Below are 24,791 nucleotides of genomic sequence, written 5' to 3'. Positions count from 1 at the left end.
GCCTCGTGTCATTGAGGTGAGCCTGAATGTTTGAAGGCTATCCCAATGTACAAAAGCTCTGGTAGGTTATTACCAACTTAGGAAGACTTTAAATGACTATAAGCTCAGTGAGGTCTGTTATCTGAAGATCAATGGAGCTATTTTAAGAAAGGCTCATCACTGGACTTGGCTAGAGAGTGATAAATTTTTCAGTTATAGCAACTCTTAAAGACCATCTACTATCAGCTGGGTCATAGGGGATTTGTGTCAATGGAGAGTACCCACACTGATGAAATTACAGATCTCTGGCGTATTCAACTGCCAAGGGTATTGTCAATATGAAATAGAGAGCTATGTGAAATCTGAGAAGTTTAATCCTTCTTGGGGGAACAGATGAAGCTTGGTGAAGGAGATTGCTTCTAAATTGGAATAGAACAGAAATAGGCAGAAATTGAACAAATGAAGAAAGGAAGCTTTATGTGAATGCATGAGGAGTCTGGCACAGACAAATGTCTTGTGTTTGAGGCTTGCTCATCAATGTAAGATTGTTAATATTTACAAATACATTTAAGTGCCAAAGCTTATATTCTGGATACTTTATCTTATTTCCTTAAGCTTGACACACGAAACCAAAATCAAATGATACAGAGTCATTTTCTGGGGAAAAAAGTTAGCAGTAATTTGAAAAAAATATGAAGAAAAAAAGCAATTTTAAAGGATGTAACCAAGTATGGACAAGTAGTCAAAATCAGCAAGAGGCCATTTAAATGAGTACTTATTCTCTTGTTTTGATTTTGACTTGCCATGGGAACTGTGACAGGTCTCTCAATGCCATGTTTCTAGGCTTTCTAGAGAACTCTAAAATGGATGTAACAGCTATTTGTTTTTAGTGATTTAGATTGAATTCATCTAAAGGGAGGGAGATTGATGAGATGTTTTACTAGGGCTCCTTACAACTTTGGCAGAATGTTTAACTGTGAATTAAATTGTAAAGTATTCTGACCACCTCAAGAGATGACAGATATATTCAACAATTGTGAGGAAAGTATTCTAAAATGCTTATAAAAACACTTGATGATGAGTAAGTCAGTGCAGTGGAAAGTGAGCTGAATATGTAGTCAGAGCCTGAAAAATTGGCTTTGCCATTTATGACCTGTATGATTTTAGGCAAGGCAAGTCATACAATGTTACAAGAGTCAGTCATTGAGACACTTCCTGAGAGACGGTGTCTGTTCCTGTTTGGCTAGCAAGATTATAATTCCAATGGATTCTTTCTGTCCTTTGTTCATTATAATTTGTTGTTCAGTCATATCCAACTCTTTAAGACCCTATTTAGGGTTTTCTTGGCAGATACCGGACTGATCTGCCACTTCTTTCTCTAATTCATTTTAAAGATGACGAAACTGGGACAAACAGGGTTAAGTGACTTGTCCAATGTGACACAACTATTAAGTATCTGAAGCCAGATTTAACCTCTGGAGGATGAGGTTGCCTTCAGATCATCACTTAATCCTGGTGTAAGTTTCCTATCCTTATTCCTGTGCCATATTCTAAGTTTCACAATGACAGGACTATACCTTTTACTTGCTCAAGCAAGGAACAAAGTGCTCTATTAAAGCTGGTACATAATTTAAGGAGACACCTCTTCCCAGCTATATAAATCCGTTAGGCTTCCTAATAAAACTATGCCAATTTTCACAGACAGAATCAGAACATTCTCTTAGAAACAGTGGGGAAGACAAAGGGGAGAAGCTCCCTCCCTACCATATCTCTGCTGGAAAGAAGGGAAGGCAGCAGAGGTACAAGCGAAATATAAGCAAAATTTCTTAACATAGGGCCAGTTCTACTAAATGCAGGTAGTAATCTCTTAACAACAAAGCAATGTAGTCCAGAAAGAAGTTATGAGAAGTTTAATCCATCTGCTCCTTTGGGATGGCAGGCAATTCCTTCCTCTCTGTGGTTAAAGATGGCAATAATGGTGGTAACAATTCTGAGGGCCTGCTCAGAAAATTCATACAGAGTTTTCAGAACCAAACACATCTTAGGATTCAATGAATCCAGGACCTCCTCAAAATTAGGGGGTTTTATCCACTATCACAATCTATTCATCCTATGTAATTGTTGAATATATGTACTGATGACAGGGAACATGGTGTGATAAGGCAAGGGTGAATAAGAAAGGATACTAATTTTTAAGAATTGCCTTAAATGCTGACCTTTCATAGAGAGAAAATAGTACTGAACTTCATAGTCTTGAAAAAGGACAACACTAGTAAAATAAGGAAGGCACTGAATGTTTGGTCAATTATTTTAATACGCTCATAGGTAGTTCATATGAATACTCATATTATAAAAATTAGCTGCCATAGCCCAAATGTATAAGTGTTTAAGAAAGCTTTCATTTAATCAAAAGACATTATAGCACATTAACTTTCCTTACTATATTATTTTTAAAAGTTGTGGAACAATGCTAATTCTATAAAGCATTAAAATAGTTAGATTCCATGTAAGTATTTACTTTAATAATTTAATTTTATGAATTGCTAAAAATTACATTCACATATCCAAATTACAGATTTGGCATTCTTGAAGATAAAAATTCAGGTGAAAAGTTTACATGCAGTTAACAAAAGCTTCTTCAGCACATGTTGTTTCTGGAGCAATTCATTATTATTGCCTCAGAAGAGATCTGCACAGAAAGCATCAACAAAATCCTCCCCCCCTCCCCGAGAAAAAACCCCTGACCCTTCCCCATCCCAACACAAAACACCCAGTACAAGTAGTTACTAAAAATGCTTTCTTAGAAGGAAGCATTTATAAAATGCAGAGATCTGACCAAGCAAAGTGCTCGTGCAGACAGGCCTTACCCTTAAAGCTGCTTCCTTGGGAAGTAGCCACAGCTCTGGATAGTTTAGATACTCATCACCCAAAGGATCTGCCTGATTTCAAGTAGGAGAAGGGCGGATAATCAGAAAGAAAATCAAGGTGCATAGCCACCTTCTAGAAGAGATTTTCAGTAAACATTTGACAGGCAGCAGCAACCAAGAAAGAAAACATTTTAAGAATTAACTTTTTCACAGAATTTGAGAGCCCCACTGAAGTGCCCAAGGTGAAGCTGTTCATTTATCATGTCTTAATCAACAAAAAGAAGTACACACAACTATTTAAAATACAGCATTCACTTTTTGATGAGCACATGGCACCAGGTAAGGAGGAAAACTGCTCCTGTACTACTACCTATCCCTGATATTTCATCTACCAAGAATTTTTTTAAATCATACAAGTATCCTAAATAACATGATATTCCATAATACTGTCATCAGCATTTCCCACCTACAGATTAGAAATCAAAGTACATTAATTCTGAGTTCCTGAAAATTCAAGATCATAGCAATAGTGCTCTAAATTGTACTCCTTAACAAGCTTAATGGAAACACAGAAAGTGACACCAAGCAATGTTTATTGTGCAATTTCAAGTCATTTGGGAAATCGTGGTTTTAGAGTGCTTCTCTAGCTATTTCTATTGCCCACAAGCAACAAGGATTTTGCTTGTAGACACCAAATATCTTAAAAACAAGAAGTACTGAAATGTGACTGGCACTGATGATTCATTTTACAATTTAAAAATAAAAATAAAAAAATCACAGATTTGAGCTATTATTTCTTTTAAAAAAATAGTCAAAACAATTTGGTTACCTGGAAAAAGTTTTTTGAAATAGAGCCCTTCAAACTTATACACATACTTTGTAAAACTCTAAACCAATAAATAATGCTGATGTTACAATGAAGATTTCCCAAGTGATGAGTGTTTGAAGTGAGAAATGGACTTTTTTGGTACCCTGTGAATTCAGAGCTTATAAGTGGAATCAGCCAGCTCCTTCCACTTTACATGGATTTCACTTTGATTTGTTTCATTTTCAGTTGTTTCTTCTCTAGCTTCTTCTGTTCACGTCTCAAGGCAGCTTCCTATTGAGGAAAGAACCCAAAATTAAGCCAAAGGCAGAACCCCAAAATCTGAATTAAAAAAGTACTATTCCCACATTACTATTCAAATTTTTTTTATTGTAGCTATCAAATTTCAAACACAGCTATCTATTACTTTGTTGGTACACTAACACTAATTTGAATTAATGAAGCAAAAAATTAAGCAAACTCAACTTAGTTGGTTTTTTGGGGGAGTAGAGAGACTTTAAAGAGAAACAGAGCACCTTAATAAAGTACAATGGTATTAAACTCAGGGATCTTTGCTGCCAGGAGGTTTGTCATTAGGAAAAGACAAATTCATTATCTATATATTGTATTGCAATTTTATTTAATTTTGTTAAAACATTTCCCAATTATATTTTAATATGGTTCAAACTGCACTCAAGAGTTTTATGGGCTTAAAGTTTGATATCTCTGCCTCAGTGGAGACACAGCTGGCTTTGGAACTAGGAAGACCTAGAGCTGTGTAAACCTGGATAAATCATTCGACTTCTCAGTGCTCCAGGCAATTCTCTAAGGACTATAAATTGCACAGGCATGTATTACAGTAGGAAGTTCCTCCTCTGTAAGTACCTGTGACAAAGAAATGACAGGTCTACTCTCCATCAACTCCTACTTTTATTAAGAACTTTGCAAACATCAACAAATATTTCCTCATACAAAGAACAGAAAAAAAATGGACTGTTTTGAGACACTAAATCAATATTACACATTATTAAGCAAATATTGAAAATAGTAATATTAAGGCAAACACAGAGGGTGAGAACTTAGATAATTAGAAGGATAGTGGTGCTCTTGAGAAGGGGAATTCAGAAGTTGGGAAGGTATTGCGGGAAGATAATGAATGTTTAAAATGTCTATTATACAATTTGGAATGTCCACTAGGTAGTTTATAATATGGGACTGGGGGAGGGAGAAAACAGAAAGAATAGAGCTACAAATCACCCACAAAGAGATGATAATTATAATCACGGGAGCTGGTGAGATCACCAAGTGACAGAGTAAGTTGAAAAAAGAGCATAGAGTGTAATATAGTTAAAGATTCGGCAAAGACTGTGAATCAGATAGGTGGAGTGTCATGGAACCCTAAAAAAGTGGAAATATCTAGGAGAAGAGGGTGTCAATACTATCAAATACTAAAGAGAAATCAAGAAAAAGAAGGATTAATAAAAGATTTCTATATCTGGCAATTTTAAGAAATCATTGGTAATTCTGGAAAGAAAAATTTCAGATGAATGGTATGTATGTTCAGAAGCCAGATGGCAAAGGGCTGGGAGGGAAGGAGCACAGACAGTTTTTCCCCTAGAAATTTGACTGAGAAAAGAAGAACAATAAGGATAACAAACAGCTTGAGAGCATAACAGTATTAAGTACAAAGATTTGTTTGGTTTCTTAAGGATAGTGGAGCCTTAAGTATGTTGTAGCAAACAAGGAATCAGTAGAGAGGGAGAGATTAGAGATGGAGAGGGGATGATTGAGGAGACAATCCTCTGAAGAATTAATTTTCCCTTTCCAAGACAAAAAAGCATAACAATCAATTAAACACACTGATCAAAAGGAGAAACTTATTTAGTTATTTCATAAAAAAGAAATCTTGGAAACAGAATTGTGTATTACTACTTTGTATGAATAGAATACTGTATATAAGTATATACTTATACACGTCCATGCTATCTCTTCTATTAAAATGTACTTGTGGCATGTAAAAGTAATGGCAATTGAATATATCATAAGAAATTATGACTTTGTAGAATTCAGAGAAACTTGGGAAGAACTGTATAAGCTAGTATAGAGTAAAATGAGCAGAACCAGGAAAATAATTTGCTAGATGACCACAATAATGTAAAGGGAAGCAACTACGAATAATCTTGTGTGTCTTGAATAATCACTAGTTGTACTTTTGTCTTTATATTCCAAAGTGCCTACATAGTAGGGTTCCCTGAATGACCTATTACAACGGAAGGTCTTCTATGAGAGTAGGGTATATAAACAGGAACTTAGAGAAAGATAAAAAATGAAGAAAAAAGCATCAATTAAAAAAAAAGAAAATGAAAAAATTCAGAAGGAAAAGGATACAAATAGGGCAGTTTGTTAATATCTAATATACATTCAAAAAACAAATTTTAACAGACATTCATCATTTCATATATCATCCTTTTCTGTTCTATGTATATTTTCTGTTCTATGTAGAGTGGAATATTTAATTTTGTTGATGATTTTAAAATTCATTAAAAATTCTTTTTTTTTCCTTCTATTTTTAGTGCTATTCCTGTCTAAGTCTTTATTTCAGACATGATCTCAGATCTAATACATTTTTTTCCTCCCTACCAATGGAAATTGGAATGGTGCAAATGTCCCTAGGAAACATTTTCTCTATATCTCAAGTGTACAGAATAAAAGGTAGGATTGAAAGGGGAGGGGAAACACAGAGTGTTCCCATTTCTTCTAAGACATGGCCCCAGTGAATTGTCACCTCTAGCCTGCGCTGTTTTTCAGGATCTTCCTCATTCATGATCCGTTCCTTTTCCGCCCTCTTTTTCTCTTCCCGGCGAGACTGTGCAGCTTCCTGCCTCTGCACATGTGTCAGCTTCAGGAAATTCTCTTCTACTCGAGCCCGGTTCTTATCAGCTTTTTGTCTGCCCTTTCCACAAGACAAAGAAACATTTCAATCAATAGCTCATTGCTCAAAAGCAAAAATCCCATTTCATTTATTCAAAAAAAGGGCTTCCTTGCTATTTTGCATTCTCAATTCCCAGCCCTCTACCCCTTTATCTCTTCACTGAATTGGACATTAATGCTGGCAAAAGAGACATGCATTCAATTTGAAGGCAAAGTTGTAAGGAAGTGGCACTTACTTCTCGATTAAGTCGAAACTTTTTGGCTTTATCAATAGAATAAATCACCATGTTCATCAGGGGCAGCAAAGCCTCCATATCCTTTGGGGAAGTGTTACCTAAGCCAGGCACTGGAAAATAAATCCATTTCCTATTAATTAGTGATTCTAAGTTTCCTCTCTTTTGATATCATTAAAAGAAATGCTTTCCACATTTATCTTAGTTTAGATGCATTTTCTTTAAAAGGCAGTTAGTTATAAAATGGGACAAACATAGAAACTAAGATATAGGAAGGAACTTAGATTCTTTTTTAAAATTAAGGACAATACTGGTTTAAGTAATGATGCTTTAACTCTCTTATCTAAAAGAAACCACAACAATCCCCCTTTTAAGAGGACTACTTCATAGACTAGCAACTTAAAGACATGAATTGATGCCACAACTCTTACCATTAAATGTAAACAATAGTGTCCTCTTGGTGTCCGGCAGCTTTAAAGGCTGGCCTTCCCTGTCCCAGGAAAAAAGAAAAAGTTGTTTAGATAGAGAATAAGAGATATATTCTCTATTCATGGAAAACATGCTCATGCTCTATGCTGGTCACCACAAACAGATGAATACACACTTGAAAACGCATGGGATATGATGTCAGTCATCACAATGCTTTATTTACAAAATCCATTTCAAAAGTCTAAACTAATTAAACAATCAGGGAAGTTTATTATTTGATTGCTGCTTACACAATTTCTGCACATAAGGTTACAAGTGGCAGCCTGTTGCCCAACACTATTAGGAAACCTTTGGTATATAACCAGCAAAGTCTTAATAAATATGTCATATTTTGGGGGGAAGGTTTTAGTCTTTTTCACCTCTTATTATTTGTGGTAAACTTCTAGGTAGAAGCAGCTTAGTCATAGAGCAGGTTCAAACTTAAGAGCAAAGCAACACACAACAAGTTGTAGGACTATACCCTTTTAGTTAATCCTGGAACTGCCAACTTTCTTTATCCAACCTAAGATTGGGATTTTTTACTTTTGCATTTGTTACCAGGCATCAAAAAAGAGACTTAAAGAGACCCAAATAAATATCTGATAGGAATTTTAACCTAGAAATTAAGTGATAACTTTATGGTCCTAATGCTGCTGTTAACCGGGAGATTTCTGATTAAAGGCTATACAAAAAGATGGTCTCTTTTGTAGCAACAATACAGAGGCTAACTTACTCATAAGTTTCTCCTCAAATGGAAAGAGAAAACAGCAGAATGATAATTATTTAACTTGACAATAAACTGAAATTTAGCAATTCCTGACCATAGCAAATACACAGTGCTCAAGAGAAAAGTCTTTTTTAAGAAAATTTAAGTCAGAAGTTAATATGATAATGCTGACCCGTTAGATAGTTTCATGTAAACATTTTAATTTAAGGAGAATTGTAAATTTAAAAGACAAATTCAAGCCCTTGTGGCAACCTTGCTTTTGTCTTGTTTATATTGGAACAATTTCTAGTCAAAGTCCTACAGACTATTGTTGTTGCTTTTAGAAAATATTTTACATAAGAAAGCATAAGATTACCTACTATGAAAGAAGCCATACAGAGCCTGTAGGTTTGTAATTGATAAATCAAACAGTGTAGCACTTAGCACAGTGTCTGGCAAATAGTAGGTGCTTAATAAATGCTTATTTATTGAAAGTACAGAAATAGATACCAGGATGAGAAATTAGAAGCACAAAAGGAAAAACAGATTAATAGCTCATTTCCTTCACATTCATTCTGCCAGAATCTCATTCACCATACCACATGAATAAATGAATGACAATAAGACAGGTCAAGTTCATTTGTTTGCTTCACATAGGTGTTCAAACACCTTTCAAAATGAACTTAAGTTCAGTAGCCTGCCACCAGTTTCCCTTACCCATTTTGCAAGGGAAATTTGCCAGTGGCACCTTGTTGATTTTCAAAAAACATCAAGTTAGTCAAGCAGATTTGTTTGGGAATTTCATCTCTTATACATACTCTTGCATGACTTTTGGACCGGAGAACTGGTCTGAAAAATGGACTGATTCAATCTTGTCAGCATAGTGTGTCAGAAAGTGTATCATCTGGGGGGGAAAAAAAGAAGGTATGATTGTTTGTTTGAAACTTTAAGCATTTGCACTTCAATTTTTCTTAAACACACAATTCTATTATTTTAAATGCTATATTTATGTATATGGAATCCCTAAGGCAAAGGTTTCAGAAGTTAAATTTTATAAACAAGATCCCTGATTAAAAGTCTCCTTTGTAGTCATAACATAGAAGCTAAATAAGTCCTAAATTTCTTCTGAACTGGAAGGAGAAAACAGCATAATTATTTAAGGAGCATATGACATGAAGTAAAACTATAAAAACTCAGAAACAACAAATAATTTTAATGAAACCTCTTTAAAAGATCAATCTTTACTTGTACCCTGAAACACATACAATTGGATAAATCATCTTCCCCCTCAAACCTGCACCTTTACACCTCACTTCCCTGTTTCAATTGATAATACATGTAGTCTTTCTACTATGGAAATCTTTGTCACCTTGGCTTCTGTATGTCTCTCACCTTCATTCCTCTCTAAGACCATCTGAACTTACCTCAGGAATGTTTCTCTCACACCTTGTCCCTCTTCTCCTGTGCCTTTGTCCCCATGACCTCTCACCTAATGACGGCAGTGACCTCCTTAATTATCACTTTAGTCCACCCTCCAATCCCACACCATGACACAAGCAAGTTTCCTAATGCACTGCTCTAAGTTTATCTGTCATCTTCTTGACAGCTTTCAATAGTTCCTGACTGCCTATTGAATAAAGTAAACATTATTTTGGCATTCAAAGACCAAGACCATCCATAATGAATTCAACCCAGCTTTGTAGATTTATCTTAAATGACTCTCCTTTCCATACTCAATGTTCCAACCAAATGGTATTGTGTACCAATCATTCCTAATTCTCCTTCTGCCTCTTTGCCTTTGTTTACTTCAGTGCCCCAATGGATACTCCCATACCAAATGCCCAATCTTTGCCTTGCTGAAATTCCTTCCTTCATGAAACAGACTTCAAAGATTGCCTTTTCTATTAAGAGCTTCCTAATTTTCCTAGATGAAAGTCATCTCTCACTCAAATAGTTCAAAACATTTTGTCTGGGGCCTTCCTCTGAATGTAACACATTCTGCTTTGCTACATGGCATATTTTAAAATCTTGAACTACTGGAAAAGCAGTGATAATGTTTTATTTCAAACTTGTGTGCCATTGTCTAACAAAGGGTCTTATATGTAACTATTTAACAAATCTTTACTAAATTGATATGAACTGATTTCCTAGTGGTTTTAATATATAGAACCTGAGATAATTAGATTTGTTCTTATTCCTATACAATCAATGTCTAGGTGTTTATTTCTATATCTCTTTCTTCCTACCCTAACCGAAATTTAATAGACTATTCACCAAAATGATTCCTGATAGGAATAATAATGGTAGTAATGTATTCTTTCTCCCTGAAAAAAGCACAGAAAAATATGCTTTAAAATGATCTGGGAAACAACAACAACAACAAAAACAAGAAAAACTCCAAAGGTTATTGGTTATAATTGAAGAAGAAAATATTTTAACAAAACAAAATGTTATTTAATCAACTCCCCAGATGTAATGCCTTATTATATTTTCATTTTTAACATCTGTATGTGGAAATGACACAAATTAGTTGTAAAAGTTTAAAAAAATTTATAGATTTAATGGTATGTACCCTGGAAATGCAAAATCCTTCAGAGAAACTTCTTCTATTGCATTTACCTTTGTATCCATCATTCCCTCTGTGACTTCTCCCATTTCTGACAAGATGGCCAGGGAGTCTGGAAGCCCATACTTTGTTCCAGATTTGGGCTTGTCACTGCAAAATTCACACTGTTGTAAATAGGAAGAGAAATGTAGGATTTTATTATTTGTGAAATAAATCATCAAGTGCCTAATAGAATACTTCTAATTCATTAGAAACTTTATTACCCACGCCAAGAGAATAGCAAAGAGTTTTATCTTTTTTTTCTCATCTTTAAAGCTCTAGAATGAGACTAATTTTTCTTTATCTATTAGAAAGTATAACAACCATGTATATACCTACTTATGTATGATAGTTAAGGTGTTTTATTCATTAACTTATTTGTAAATTATTTTAAACATGGTTTAAGAAATGGAAACAAAAGAACTTATTTATTTATTTATTGCTGGGGCAATTGGGGTTAAGTGACTTGCCCAGGGTCACACAGCTAGAAAGTGTTAAATGTCTGAGGTCAGATTTGAACTCAGGTCCTCCTGACCTCAGGGCTAGTATGCTATCCACTGCACCTGCACTACCTAGCTACTCCAACAAAGAAATTTAAGATTTACCATGAGAGAAAATAAAAAGCATTTCATTTTTTTATGTCTAAATTAGTATGACTATACATACCAGATCTTGCATCTCCTTCTGTAATCGTACCAAGGCTCTCCGTGTACCAACAGCAAAAACATATGTATCCATATCTTCATCATTCATTGTTACTTTTATTTGCTGAAAACAGGTATCACAAACAAGTAATAAAGTCTATTTATGGACTTAAGATTTCTGAAGTGGATTGTTAAATATAGCACTAATATTACACTTTTGAAGGAAAAATAAAGATAAATATTCAACTTTAGAATCTCTATTGAGATATTCAAACGACTTGATTCTTTATATAAAGTAGTCTCAAAATACATTTGTAAGAAGTCATCTTGAATGAAAAAAAAAAAAAAAAAAGGAAAAATATGTAATGGATTAGAGTGGGGATGATGGGATGGGGAGGAGATAATGTCCAAATGGGTGACTTTATCATTGTGGGAATTCTTGGTGTGAAACTCCTTCCACTTATGCAAATCAGCAAACTATCTGTAATAAAGATCAACTCGTAAGGAGTTGTTGGGGGCACTGAGAGGTTAACTAATTTCCTTATGACCTAAATAAAATGCAAGAATTGAACTTAGCTCTTCCTACCTCCCACACTGGCCTTTCTAACCATCACATCCCACTACTTTCCATGCAGAGAAATAGAAAGATATTATGAGAGTTTTAATCTAACAACTATTTCAAGATATTTAATTTGTATCATTCTTAAGGCACTTATCACTTGCTGCTTTGCATTCTAGACATTTATGTAAATTATTTTTTCCTACTAAATTGCAAGCTCCTGGAAACTTTAGAAGTGTATTTTTACAATATGGATCAAACATGGCCCCAGAACAATGCCCTGAATATAGTAACCCACACCAAGTGAACAATAAATATTTATTTAATAAATTAACAGAAGTTTGCCATACTTTAAACTATAACTAAGGAAAGAAATCCACTTGATATTAAGGTTTCTAGGTACACAGAACATAACATAAACTAGATGACTTAATTTGATAAACTGTTTTAAGAAACAGAAAAATAGTTCAGGAGAAATTCAGTATTTTTATCCATAAATGATAGTTAATTTAGAAAAATAATGATCTGTACAAACTGAGAACTCAAATGGTACACAGAAAAACTAACTGCAAAGCATACATACTACTTGATCACAGGTTGGCCTCATCATTCGAGCCAGGACATTCAGGAGATCTTGTCTCTTGAGAAACTGAAAAAAATTAAGTATAATAAATCAAGTTGGGAATAACTGGCACTTATATAATAATCCAAAATTTCATCAAACATTCTTTATAAAATTATTTCTTTCAGAAATATTATCTATTATCTATGGATAGGTTACATGATCACATAGGTTACATGACTAGCAAGCACTACACCTTAGGGAATTAATAGCTATAGAAGAAGAATGAAGGGAAGACCAAGAATTTCTACAGTTCCAAAGTTCTTCTACTAACCTTCAGCTGTATAAGCATGCCCTCACAGCATACTCGGCCTGAACACCAGAGGTTATAGATGTGCTCATTCTCCTGGTTTAACTTCCCTGTGCTTGTAGCTTCCTTGCTGGTTCCATCATCCCCTGAGAAAAAGAAAATTTGCTTAATGCTGTTCATTACACAAAATGTTTAGGGTTAACTACCCTACCACTAAGGAAAATTGGCTTTTCTTTTCATAATTCTAGTAGCCTATACTGAAAATGCCTGTTAATTATATTGTTCTTTATAGTTTAAAAAGCATTTTATACACATTATTATTGTTATTTTTGGCTGAGACAATTGGGGTTAAGTGACTTGCCCAGGGTCACACAGCTAGGAAGTGTTAAGTATCTGAGACCAGATTTGAACTTAGGTCCTCTTGACTTCAGGACTGTGTTCTATCCACTGCGCCCCATAGCTGCCCCTACACATTATCTTAATCCATCCAACTGGTTCTTACCATTTCAATGGAATTATTTCCTTTTTCCCTTAGGAGCCAATTGACTGTCACTAAAAAACAAAACACTCAAAAATAGATATTGAAATCGAAAGCTTCTACCAAAAAGCCTAAAATTTACTGACAAAAGGGTTTCACTGATATAATTCATTCAGCTGTCACACTGATTTTTCAACAAACAACAAATGAAACTATAATATAAATACTTGGTTTTATAAAATCTTATTTTTATTTGAATTTAATAAATAGAAAATAGTTCATTTTTAAAAAAGAACAAGAAAGGCTAGTATAAGCTTTGTATAAGAAACTGCACACAGTTTTTTATTCTTAAAGAATATGTTATACTTAATAAAAAACAAAAAAGACCTGTATTCCATTCTGCATTTTTGTTTTCTTCTGTACACTTGAAAAAAAAGAATTTCAAAATCTTTTTATTAAAATATTTGTTTTTATATCACCTACATTTTCCAGTATGTCCCCATATTCACTTTATCCCAGAATACTATCCTTTATATAAAGGAGGTAAAGTTCAGCAAAACCAAAAGCAAATAAGATTTTCATATCCTTTATATACATCTTTAGCTTTTTTGGAAAAATTCTGATTTTTTTTGTTTTTACATTAGCTTAAATTTCTAATATCTCTCTCCTTACTTCTTCATCCAGAGCTCCCCATTTCTTATAATACAGACTAAGAGGAAAATGTGAAGCAAAACTAATAATACACCAGTCAAATATCATACTATCTGCTTGTGTTCTATGGCTCAATCACCAAAGAAGGAAAGAAATTCCTTCTCATCTCTATTCTTTGGCCCAAGTTTGGTCAACGAAATTTTATAGCATTCAGTTTCAGTTGATGTTCTTTTCATTTAAATTTCTGTAATCCTCATCTGGTTAGTTTTCCTAGTTCTGCTTTAATTCATATAAGTCATTTGATGCTTCTCTATATTAATTATATTCAATGTTTCTTGCAGCACAATAATATTCTATTCACACACCAGAATTTTTCTAAGTAATGGGAATCATTTTGTTTCCCAGTTCTTAACTACTACACACATTTTGGTTCATATGGGGTCTTTTCATAATCAATCTTCTTGGAATATGTACCTAGCAGAGGAACCTCTTGGTCTCAGGGTATGGAAATTTTAGTCCCTTTCTTCATATAATTCCAAAATGCTTTCCAGAATGGCTGGACCAATTTACAGCTCTATCTTTAGTATGTTCTAATAATACTCTCTCCAACGCTAACAATTTACATTTTTGCCATTGCTAATTTGCTAGATATAATGTGAAACCTCTGAGTAGCTATGATTTGCATTTCTCTTGTCATTGATTTGGAACACTTTTTCATATGGTTGTTGTGTAATTATAATGACCAAACTTGGCTCCATTTCTTGAACCTACTTTTCTTCATTGAAGAGTGTTACTACTAGGCTTATACCCCAAAGAGATACTAAAGAAGGGAAAGGGGCCTGTATATGCCAAAATGTTTGTGGCAGCCTTCTTTGTAGTGGCTAGAAACTGGAAAATGAATGGATGCCCATCAATTGGAGAATGGGTTGGGTAAATTGTGGTATATGAATGTTATGGAATATTATTGTTCTGTAAGAAATGACCAGCAGGATGAATACAGAAAAGCTTGGAGAGACCTGAACTGATGCTAAGTGAAATGAGCAGAACCAGGAGATCATTATATACTTCAACAACGATACTGTATGAGGATGTATTCTGATGGAAGTGGATTTCTCTGACAAAGAGACCTAATTCAGTTTCAATTGATCAATGATGGACAGAAGCAGCTACACCCAAAGAAAGAACACTGGGAAATGAATGTAAACTGTGTGCATTTTTGTTTTTCTTCCTGGGTTATTTCTACCTTCTGAATCCAATTCTCCCTGTGCAACAAGAGAATTGTTCGGTTCTGCATACATATATTGTATATAGGATATACCGTGACATATTTAACATGTATAGGCCTGCTTGCCATCTGGGGGAGAGGGTGGAGGGAGGGAGGGGAAAAATCAGAACAGAAGTGAGTGCAAGGGATAATGTGGTAAAAAATTACCCTGGCATGGGTTCAGTCAATAAAAAGTTATTTAAAAAAAAAAAAGAAAAAAGAAAAAGAAATGCAGAACTATTGGTGTGGAATAGTGCATATACTATCAGACCTAGCTAGTTTTGATGAATTACTCTTTAAGTTTTTTTTCTCTTTCCTGGAAGCAATGACTCTAAGTAAAAGATGAGGGAAGGGCTTATTTGGAAATGAAGGTAATGATGTAAAAACAAGATACTAATAAAAATTTTCCCTTAAAACTTATATTTGGTGGATATTTCTGAAAAACTAAATACTCCAAATAAATCAATGCAAATTCCTTATGAAACAGTGACTACATTTTGAAAAAGTTAAGAGCTATTATTCTTGAATTAAAAGACTTTCATTTTTGTCTTTGGTACTTTTGGTGACTAAAAGTTTATTGTGAATGGCACAGTAGAAGATAGCTAATGAGCATCCTAATTTAAATAAACTCCCCAAGTTAAAAAATGCCTGACCTACATATAAAATAGAAAACATTTATTAATCATTTTACCAGTCTGTAGAAGCAATTTTCTATTTATTTTAAGACTTAGATGTTTATAAAAATGAATAAGAAACATGTTTGCTAGAGATAAATATGACATATCTGATCTTACCCTGATTGACTTCTGAGAAAATATGTTCAAAACATTTATATTTTGGCTACAGGAGAATAAAGAATTCTCTTGTTTATCAAATAAAGAAATACAAAACCTGCTCCTATTTATAACATTTTGCTTGTGTGAAACAGAGTTTTCTGGTGTAGCTATAATAAAGACAAAATTTCAATCCCAATTAGTGATTAAAAAGCAATCATGAACAGAAATATTATCAATGGTATCAGGTTTTGAGAAACTACCAAAAAGGAAGCTCAAGCATTATATAAATAATATTATTTTACAAGTTGTAAATAAAAAGCATTTTAAAGGAGTTCATTAATAATTTAATATCTATGTATATTTAAGGTTTCTGTACTACAAAATTTTAATGAATTCATGATTTTATGACCAAAATATAAATTATGAAAATAATCTGCACCAATTGAGAGTACCATATATGAAGTTTGGAAATTACTATAACAGCCAGACAGTAGCTGTTCATTAAAGGTACCCAGGTATAGATTTGAGAGACAGTTTTATTTACTTTTGTTAACTTTAATGAAGTATGTAACATGAAAATTTACTATCATTATTGCCTGAGTAAAAAAAAGAAATTCAATTCTAATCATTCCTTTGATATAATTTAGCACAGAAAATATTTTTTCACTTATAAAAGTTAATATGCCAAATGTTTGAGGAAGAAGAGGCTATTTATGTTTATTTAACTTTTGAATAGATTAAAGATATAACAACCAACATTTATTAAGCATCAACTGTGTGTTATGCTAGGCACAAGGGATACAAAAAGTGAAAATTCAATAGTTCTTGCAGTCAGAGAGTTTATATTCTAAGATATACAACATAAGGTATACATATTTAGTTACATAAGCAAAAACATACAGGTTATCCCAAAAATCTTGGTGTAAGTTTTAAGCTTACAGTTTTTTCTAATAGAATGTAAGCTTCTTCAAAGAAGGAATTTTTTTTTTCTTTTCTTCTCTCTCTCTTTTTTTGCATTTCTCTTCCTAGAATCTGGCACAATGTCTGATACTGTATAAGTACTTAATGAACATTTATCAGCTGATTGGAATTTAGATTAAGATCTGGGGGAAAGAAAATGAGTTTTTGAATATATTGAGTATTAGTTCTTCTAATTTGAAACACCTACTAGATAGATGGTAATATGTAACTGGAGCTCAGCAAAGAGCAATGGACTGAGATAGATTTATCAGTCTGGAATTCATCTGTATAAAGATGATAAATAAACCCATGAACATAGAGAGAAAAGAGAAAGAGGTCAGAGTAGATGGGGGCTTTCAAAGGAAGTAATCTGGATGAAATTACAGCAAATGAGGCTGGGGGCAAGGGAAGGAAGGGAAGGGAAAGGAGAGAAAGGAGGTTCAGAGAATAGGAGACAACCTGGGGAGAAAAGAGAGTCACAAAAACCCAGACAGCAAAAAGTATCCAGGAGGAAGCTAGAGGTATTCAAAGGTAAATTTGTAACTTGGAAAGAACAGTGTCAGTTGTTCAATGAGGTTAGAGAGATGAAGAAATAGACTTTAAAAAACAGAAAACTTTTGTAGGAGATCAGCAGGGGAGGATATGAATGACAGCTGGAAGGAACAGGAAGAGCTAATTAGAGTTTTTTAAGGATGGGGGAAACTTGGTGAGCAGTAAAGAAGGAACCACAAGATAAGGAGAGATTGATGAGTATAATTCCAACTATCTAAAGGACAGAAGACATATGTATGTTTATTACAAAATAAAGAGAAAAATATTTTTCACAAGTCCTTCAGGTGAACAAAGTACAAGCTTATAAAATTTTATCCCCTACTCCTTAGACAGTGAGCCTTAAGACAGTACTTCAATACTTTCCCTTCAGCAGATCTTGAGTAGTCTACTAAAGTAGTTGTTTATATTAGGAGCAGGAAACCATTTGCAGAAGATCATTATTAGTTTAGTAGCTCAATCTAGATGGGTCTAACTCACCGACAAGAGTGAAGTTGCTTTCCAGAAGCTCTCTGTGGGTGTTGAACCAGGCCTGAGCCAGACGATTGTTTTTATTCTTTCCAATAATATAATTCATGATGTAGGCAAGCAGGCCTGTTACCATCAAAATCTCCATATAATAACTTTCCCAGCTATTTTGGAGATGAGCAGGGACCTAGCAAAAAGTTATTATAGTTAATAATAAATAATGTGGCTTCTTATATGACATAGAAGAATTCCAGAAGATATAAACCATAAGAAGTAATGGCTGTTTTGCTGAAACACTTAAAATTATTTTCAGGGAAGATAGTCATACAATGATTAAGAAACATTCTGATGTTCTGTATTAATCCTGCTAGAGAAACATCAAGAAAATATAATAGAATGACAAAAAGGAATTGGAAATTATATTTGACATACTAAACTATATTTGACATATTAGAAGGCATTCATCTCATGTATCTCTCCTTCTGCAACACTGGTTAAGTGTAAGTAATTATAATTTGAAGCCAAAGAACAAAATATCACACTGAGTTGTCTGGCATTCAGTACCCTATATACTTACATCAACAATTGTTATAGGGTCTTTGCTTTTACTGGAAGACATATCTGGTTTCTCTTCAAAACCTTCAAACTCCTCATCATCATATGGTTCATTCTCAGTATCCCCCTCCTAAGAAAAGGAAAAACATTATTTGAGATGATATTTCTTGGGGAAAATAAAGAGTATGTAAAACAGCAAGCAGAGAATAGAAAAATGTGAAATGTGTTCTTTAAAAGTAATCTTCCATACTTTTGTATTAAGAATTTAAATCGATCAGATCGCTTCCAAACAATTCATACACCTTTATCTACTGTTTTCTGCTTTTAATGTGAGTGTAAGGAAGAAGAATATTCATTTCATTACAAGATAAATGTATTGCTACTGTTAGAAATTGTAGTTAATGAGGGAGAAGGGCTCCACCTATCGATCAAAAAAGGAAAGCTCTAGGCAATAGAGCTTTTCTTGGAAAAGGGTTTTGTTCATATAATTAGTAAGTTGTTAGTTATTTTCACATATTATTGATCTGATTATTGTAGGTGATCTTAGAATAGAAGTTCACCTGAGGATCTGCATCTTCAAAGTCCTCTGGATTGTCATCTGGCCCTTCCAGCTCTACAGTGGCTTCCTCTTCATCTTCCTCAGTGGTGATAACTCGCTGAGGAGGCTCTGTGACAACATCTTCCATCACATCCTCAAATTCGGCAAAGTCATTATCATCATACTCTACCATATCATCTCCATCTTCAAAATCATCAAACTTGGCTTCCAAGAAATCCCCCAGCATCAAAAGACACACACAGAGTAAGCAGATAATTCTCATGGTGACTGCGAGACAAAAACAAGAACAGAAACAAAACAAAACTATAATTTTACTTGCAGCCAGAAATAACCAGATTTTGTGAATACTTCTTTAAAAAGATACAAGGCCATAAGATTTCATCAATACTTCCTATAAAGCAATCTGATTAAATGTGGTATAGTAAGAAAGAGTATTAAACCAGAAATTAAATAACTAAGGGCCTTATTCTTGGCTTTTACACAATCAGCTATGAAACCTTGGTAAGGCCATTTCACTCCTAGGTGTTTTGGCTTTCTAATATGCAAAACATGGGGATGGAACTTGGGGACTCTTTTATTGTCAGCACTAAAGTAGGAATTATGAATAAATGTCTTTGTTTGGTACATAAGGGCCTTTCAGAGCTAGTCCTAACTTACCTTTCTTTGCACACCCCTCTCTTACAGAACTATGGTACAGCCATACATCTCCTTGTGTTCTTTACCCATGATCCTCTAACTTCCACCCCAATCCTTCCTTTATCCTAGGTGACCTTCATGCTTGGAATGCTCTTTACCTACACCTCTTGGGATTCTTGGCTTAAGATTCTTTCAGAACCAGATCAAGTGCCACCTTCTGCCTGTTTGTCCAAGACAATTTCTAGTGCCCTAAATTGTATCTGCTTTATGTATTCTGTATATACATATAAGGGCATACTGCTTCTTCCCTGTTAGAATATGAATTCCTTAAGGGTAGCAACTATTTCACTTTGATCTTTATACCTACAAAATACCTAGCATAATGCCTGGCCCATAATAGATGCTTAATAAATGCTCAATGATTGATGAACATGAATAACTAAAATATGGAACAGATTATGCTAGGTTTATAGAAAAGGCACAAAATGCCATGAGAATTCAAAGGAAAAAACACATTTGGTTAAAAGTTTTATTAAGGGAAATGGCAACTGGGTAGAATTACCCAATGGGTTAGTTTCAATATTGTGGTAAGAACAGAGGATAGATTATAAAAAGGAGTTAGGAATAATGGACAAGTGATGAAGTAGAAGCAGCAAACACAGACTGCTTTTGAGACCGAAGAGATGGGGAAAAAACCAGGTTATGGGATTAAACAGGAGGGTGTAGGGAAGTTCTTAAGTATTTAAATCAATTCTATTTTAGTGTGACAACCCATCTTTTGGTGTACAACTAGATAAGGATGAATTAGTATAACATATTTTATTATTGTAAGGAATTATATTAGAGTAATATAAACCATAATAATATGAGAATCACAGAATCAAATCAAAGCACATTCAGCCCTTTTACTGCTGAAATATTTGCTACTTGGCTTTATTTCTGAAGTTCCTCTATTTAGTAACAAGACTATTCTAACCAAATAGCTTTTTGGGCTAAAAGAAAAAGTGAGTGGAAAGGCAGTTAAAGATAATAATATAAATCCTATGAGTAACATTGTTTGCAGCACTTAGAAAATTCATTTTGCTCCTTAATATTTTTGAAGATAACTGACAGTAAATCAGATTTTTAAAAAATGTTGCACTTCAAGCAATATGATTCTCATAGGATCTTTGCTTTTGTTGGAAGACTTGCTAATTTATCTTTATGGCCTTCAAACTTTTTGTTTTTATCTAGTCTAATTTCAATATTCCCCTCCTAAGGACCTTCAAAGTGCCAAAACAATTTGCGTTCTACCCAGGAAAGAGTAACTTTTAGCCAGATGCAACCACTTAGCTTGTTCTACTCCTTTCCTTCTCTAGAACATTTCCTTTACATATATAAAACTCTCATATCACCAACACACAGTTCAATTTATCCCCTCAATGGCCATCCCAGGGTGAGGAGAAACACTACTAGTACATCAGAGCTTTTAGGTCACAGTGCAGCAGGGACCTTTAACACAGTTTGAAGGCAAAAAAAGCTTGTAGTTGCTCACAGTGCTCTGTCTACCCTAAAGGCAGAGCCCCACTTTAAGAAAGAGTTACAAGTCAAGAAACAGACTTGAAAAATGAGCAAACAACAAATAAAAATTCTGAGCACAGAAAGTCACTAATGTGGCAGAAGAACATGAAGTTAAAGCTCCAATATCTAAAGTCTCCAAGAAAAATATGAATTGTTCTCAGGTAACTGAGGAGCTTAAAAAGGATTTTTTAAAATCAAGAGAGAGAGTGGAAAAATTGGCAAGAGAAATGAGAATGATGCAAGAAAATCATGAAAAAAGTCAGCAGCCTGGTGGAGGAACAAAAAATACTGGAAAAAAAAAATCTTAAAAAATAGGAGGGTGGATGGTAAATAAAAGTTACAAAAAGCCAACAAGAAGAAAAATGCCCTGAAATGCAGAACTGCCCAAGAGAAGAGGCATAAAAAAAAATCACATTGGGGGGGGGGGGGGGGGGGGGGGGGGGTACAGGGGGTGGGAATTATTTATTTATTTTTATTAAAGCGGTTTAATTTTTAAAAGATATGCATCGATAATTTTTTCAACATTAACTCTTGCAAAACCCTGTGTTCCAATAAAAAAAAAATTCTTAAAAAGTAAAAGTGGTCAAATGGAAAGGAAAATACAAAAGCTCAGTGAAGAAAATTACTTAACAATTGGAATTGAGGAAATGGAAGCTAAGGACTTTATGAGAAATCAAAAAACCCAAATCAAAGCAAAGGAAATAAAAGGAAATGTGAAATATCTCATTAGGAAAACTGACAAGAAAAAAAGATTCAGGAGAGATAATTTAATAATTACTGGCTTAACTGAAAGCCACGAGCAAAAAAACAAACAAGTAAGTAAATAAAAAGAAAAAAAAGTCCAGATACCTTATTTCAAGAAATTATCAAGGAAAACTACCCTCATATTCTAGAAGCAGAGGCTAAATAAAAAATAAAAATTTAAAGAATCCACTGGTCACCTCCTGAAAGAGATCCCAACATGAAAACTTCCAGGAATATAATAGCCAAATTGTATACTTCCCAGGTCAAGTTAAAAATGTTGCAATAAGTCAAAAAGAAATAATTCAAGTATCATGGAGCCACAGTCAAGATGACACAAGATTTAGAGCTTCTGGATATGGAGAGTAACTGTAGTTAGTTACAACCAAGAATCTACCCAGCAAAACTGAGTGTAATTCTTTGGGGAGGGAGTGTAATTTTGGACATTTAATAAAACAGAAGAGTTTTTCAAACATTCTTGATGAAAAGGCTGGAGCTGAATAGAAAATTTAACTTTCAAATATAAGACTCAAGAGAAGCATAAAAAGGTAAATAGAAAAGGAAATCAAAAGGGACTTAATAAGGTTAAACCTTACATTCCTATCTGGAAAGATTGATGATACTTGTAACTCAAAAAAAACTTTCTCATTATTAGGGTAGTGAAAGGAATATATATAAATAGAAGACACAGATGTGAGTTGAAAAGATATAATATCTAGAAAAAGTAAAATAGGAATGCACTGGGAGAATGAGAAAAGGAGAGGTAGAATGGGATAAATTATCTTAATTTAAAATATTTTAATTTTAATTTAAAAGGGACAAGAAAAAGCTTTTACAGTGGAGGGAATGACTGGGGAGAATAAGAGAACCTTACTCTCATCAAAATTGGTCCAAACATACATACTCAATTAGGTATAAAAATCTATCTTACCCTACAGGAAAATAGGAGGGGAAGGAGATAAGAGAGGAGGTAGGGGGTGATAGAAGGGAAGGCAGATTGAGGGAAGCAGCGGTCAGAAGTAAAACATTTTTGAGAAGGGACAGGGTAAAAGGAGACAATAGAACAAATGAGAGGGGAATAGCATGGAGGGAAACATTTTTCAATTATAACTTGATAAAAGATCAAAAGATATAAAGTTTTCAGATGAAATACTCAAAGCTATCTTTATAAAGCTACATGAAAAAACACTATTAATTGGAGAAATGCAAATTAAAACAATTGTGAGGTACTACCTCATACCTTCTAGATTAGCTAATAATAATAATAATAATAGGATGGACAGAAAAATGAAACATTAACACACTATTGGTGAAGTTTTGAACTGATTCAATCATTCAAAAATTATTTATTTTTATTGAAGCTTTTTATTTTCAAAACATGCATAGATAATTTTCAACATTTATTCTTGCAAAAATTTGTGTTCCAAATTTTTTCCCTCCTCCAACTTCCTCCTCTCGATGGCAAGTAATTGAAGATATATTATATGTACAATTCTTCTATATATAGTTCCATAATTATCATGCTGTACAAGAAAAATCAGATCAAAAAGAAAAAAATGAGAAAGAAAAGAAAATGCAAGCAAACAACAAAAATAATGAAAATACTATATTATGATCTGTCACACTCAGTCCCCATTTATAGCAACTCCTTTTGTGAGGCAAAGAATTAGACAATAATGGGCATGCCCATTAGTTAGGGAATGGATGAATAAATTTTGGTATATGAATGTAATGCACTAATACTGTGTAATAAAAAATAAAGGAAATGGTTTCAGAAAAACTGAAGACGTATTGACTGAAAGAGGGGAAGGTATAGAACCAATCATAAATCCATCTCAAGAGAAATTCCATCCCTTTACCTCATCAAAGAATTGACTGCACAAGAACTCAATATTTTTCAGGCTGGCTATGCCCAACTTTCTATCTGAGCCATCTAAAAATGGAATAGTTTCCATTCAGGACCTGACTGACTTTGCTGTAAAACAGCAAATAATTAAGTTGTTTTATTTATTTATTAAGATGCCTGAGTTAGTGACCCGCTCACTAACTCTCAATTATACCTCTCAAGCAACTCCTATGTCTTATCTGAAAACTCCACACTACTCAATTAGTTACTGTTTCCTTGTACCTTTGAATACAGACATTTGAAAAAAGAATGGTCCTCTTTTTCTGATTTCAGGTAATTGTATCTAGTTACTCTCCTCCCAATTTGGAAAAGTTTCCAGTCTTTTCTCTAATTAGAAATCTGATGACCTAATTTTATATCCTGATTTACATCCTGTTAATTATTTTCTTTTAATGCATAAAAAAATCTGTCTCCTCTGTATTTGGGGTCCAGGGCTAAGCTGAGGAGGTCTGGTACTGATTTGTTATACAAATGGCATACACTGCTTAATAAATTGTTATACTTGGAAGCTGGAACCTTTGTTTCTTCAGTTCATCCTGACCTCTAGTCTCTTGACTCATTATTACTCTCTTTCCTCCAGCTTCATTTACTTCCAGATCTACCTTGAATTACATGATATACCATTCTAATGTTTTACAAGCTACCTTAAAATTCTTCCTTTCCTCTACCTTGACTTTTCATTATTTTTAACCTGTGACCTTATTCCTCTGTAACCTTTAATGTTTCCTCCACTCTTCCTCTTGAGAACTGTTACTGTATACTATTATAATGGCAAAAATAGGCTATTTCATTTGTTGCAAATTTGTGGTACATCAGTTAGACCTTGCCAATTGGTCTCTGCTTCCAATACTACTGAAAGTATTCTGAGATATCACCAATGACCTCCTATTTACCAAATCCAATGTACTTCTTAGTCCTTAGTCACAATGACTTTGCTCTAGCTCTAACACTACTGATTTGCCCCTTCCTACTGCAGTTTCTCTTCCCTTGGTTTTAAAGACTCCATATTCTTTGTACTT

General features: G+C 33.9%; 1 protein-coding gene across 2 annotated transcripts in view; it reads right to left on the bottom strand.

Moving 5' to 3' along the window:
- Positions 1-2,905: 2,905 nt before the first annotated feature.
- Positions 2,906-24,791, bottom strand: part of CCDC47 (coiled-coil domain containing 47) — a 39,284-nt gene continuing 17,398 nt past the window's right edge. The window contains exons 1-12 of one of the 2 annotated variants that reach the window (XM_031965890.1): positions 18,931-19,191; positions 18,393-18,500; positions 17,828-18,002; positions 12,694-12,815; positions 12,381-12,446; positions 11,261-11,362; positions 10,609-10,719; positions 8,808-8,893; positions 7,247-7,305; positions 6,819-6,928; positions 6,437-6,604; positions 2,906-3,945 (exon numbers count right to left, since the gene is read on the bottom strand). In XM_031965890.1, coding sequence (XP_031821750.1) covers positions 3,865-3,945; positions 6,437-6,604; positions 6,819-6,928; positions 7,247-7,305; positions 8,808-8,893; positions 10,609-10,719; positions 11,261-11,362; positions 12,381-12,446; positions 12,694-12,815; positions 17,828-18,002; positions 18,393-18,500; positions 18,931-19,191 — 1,449 coding nt within the window. In that variant the 3' untranslated portion in view covers positions 2,906-3,864. Of the gene's footprint in view, positions 3,946-6,436; positions 6,605-6,818; positions 6,929-7,246; positions 7,306-8,807; positions 8,894-10,608; positions 10,720-11,260; positions 11,363-12,380; positions 12,447-12,693; positions 12,816-17,827; positions 18,003-18,392; positions 18,501-18,930; positions 19,197-24,791 lie in introns of those variants that run through there. The other variant, XM_012548473.3, reaches the window with a different exon arrangement.

Source organism: Sarcophilus harrisii, chromosome 4, assembly GCF_902635505.1.
Source record: "Sarcophilus harrisii chromosome 4, mSarHar1.11, whole genome shotgun sequence".
In the NCBI taxonomy this organism is placed as follows: domain Eukaryota; kingdom Metazoa; phylum Chordata; class Mammalia; order Dasyuromorphia; family Dasyuridae; genus Sarcophilus; species Sarcophilus harrisii.
The sequence above is the reverse complement of the archived record's forward strand: the minus strand, read 5'-3'. Positions and strand labels throughout refer to the sequence as shown.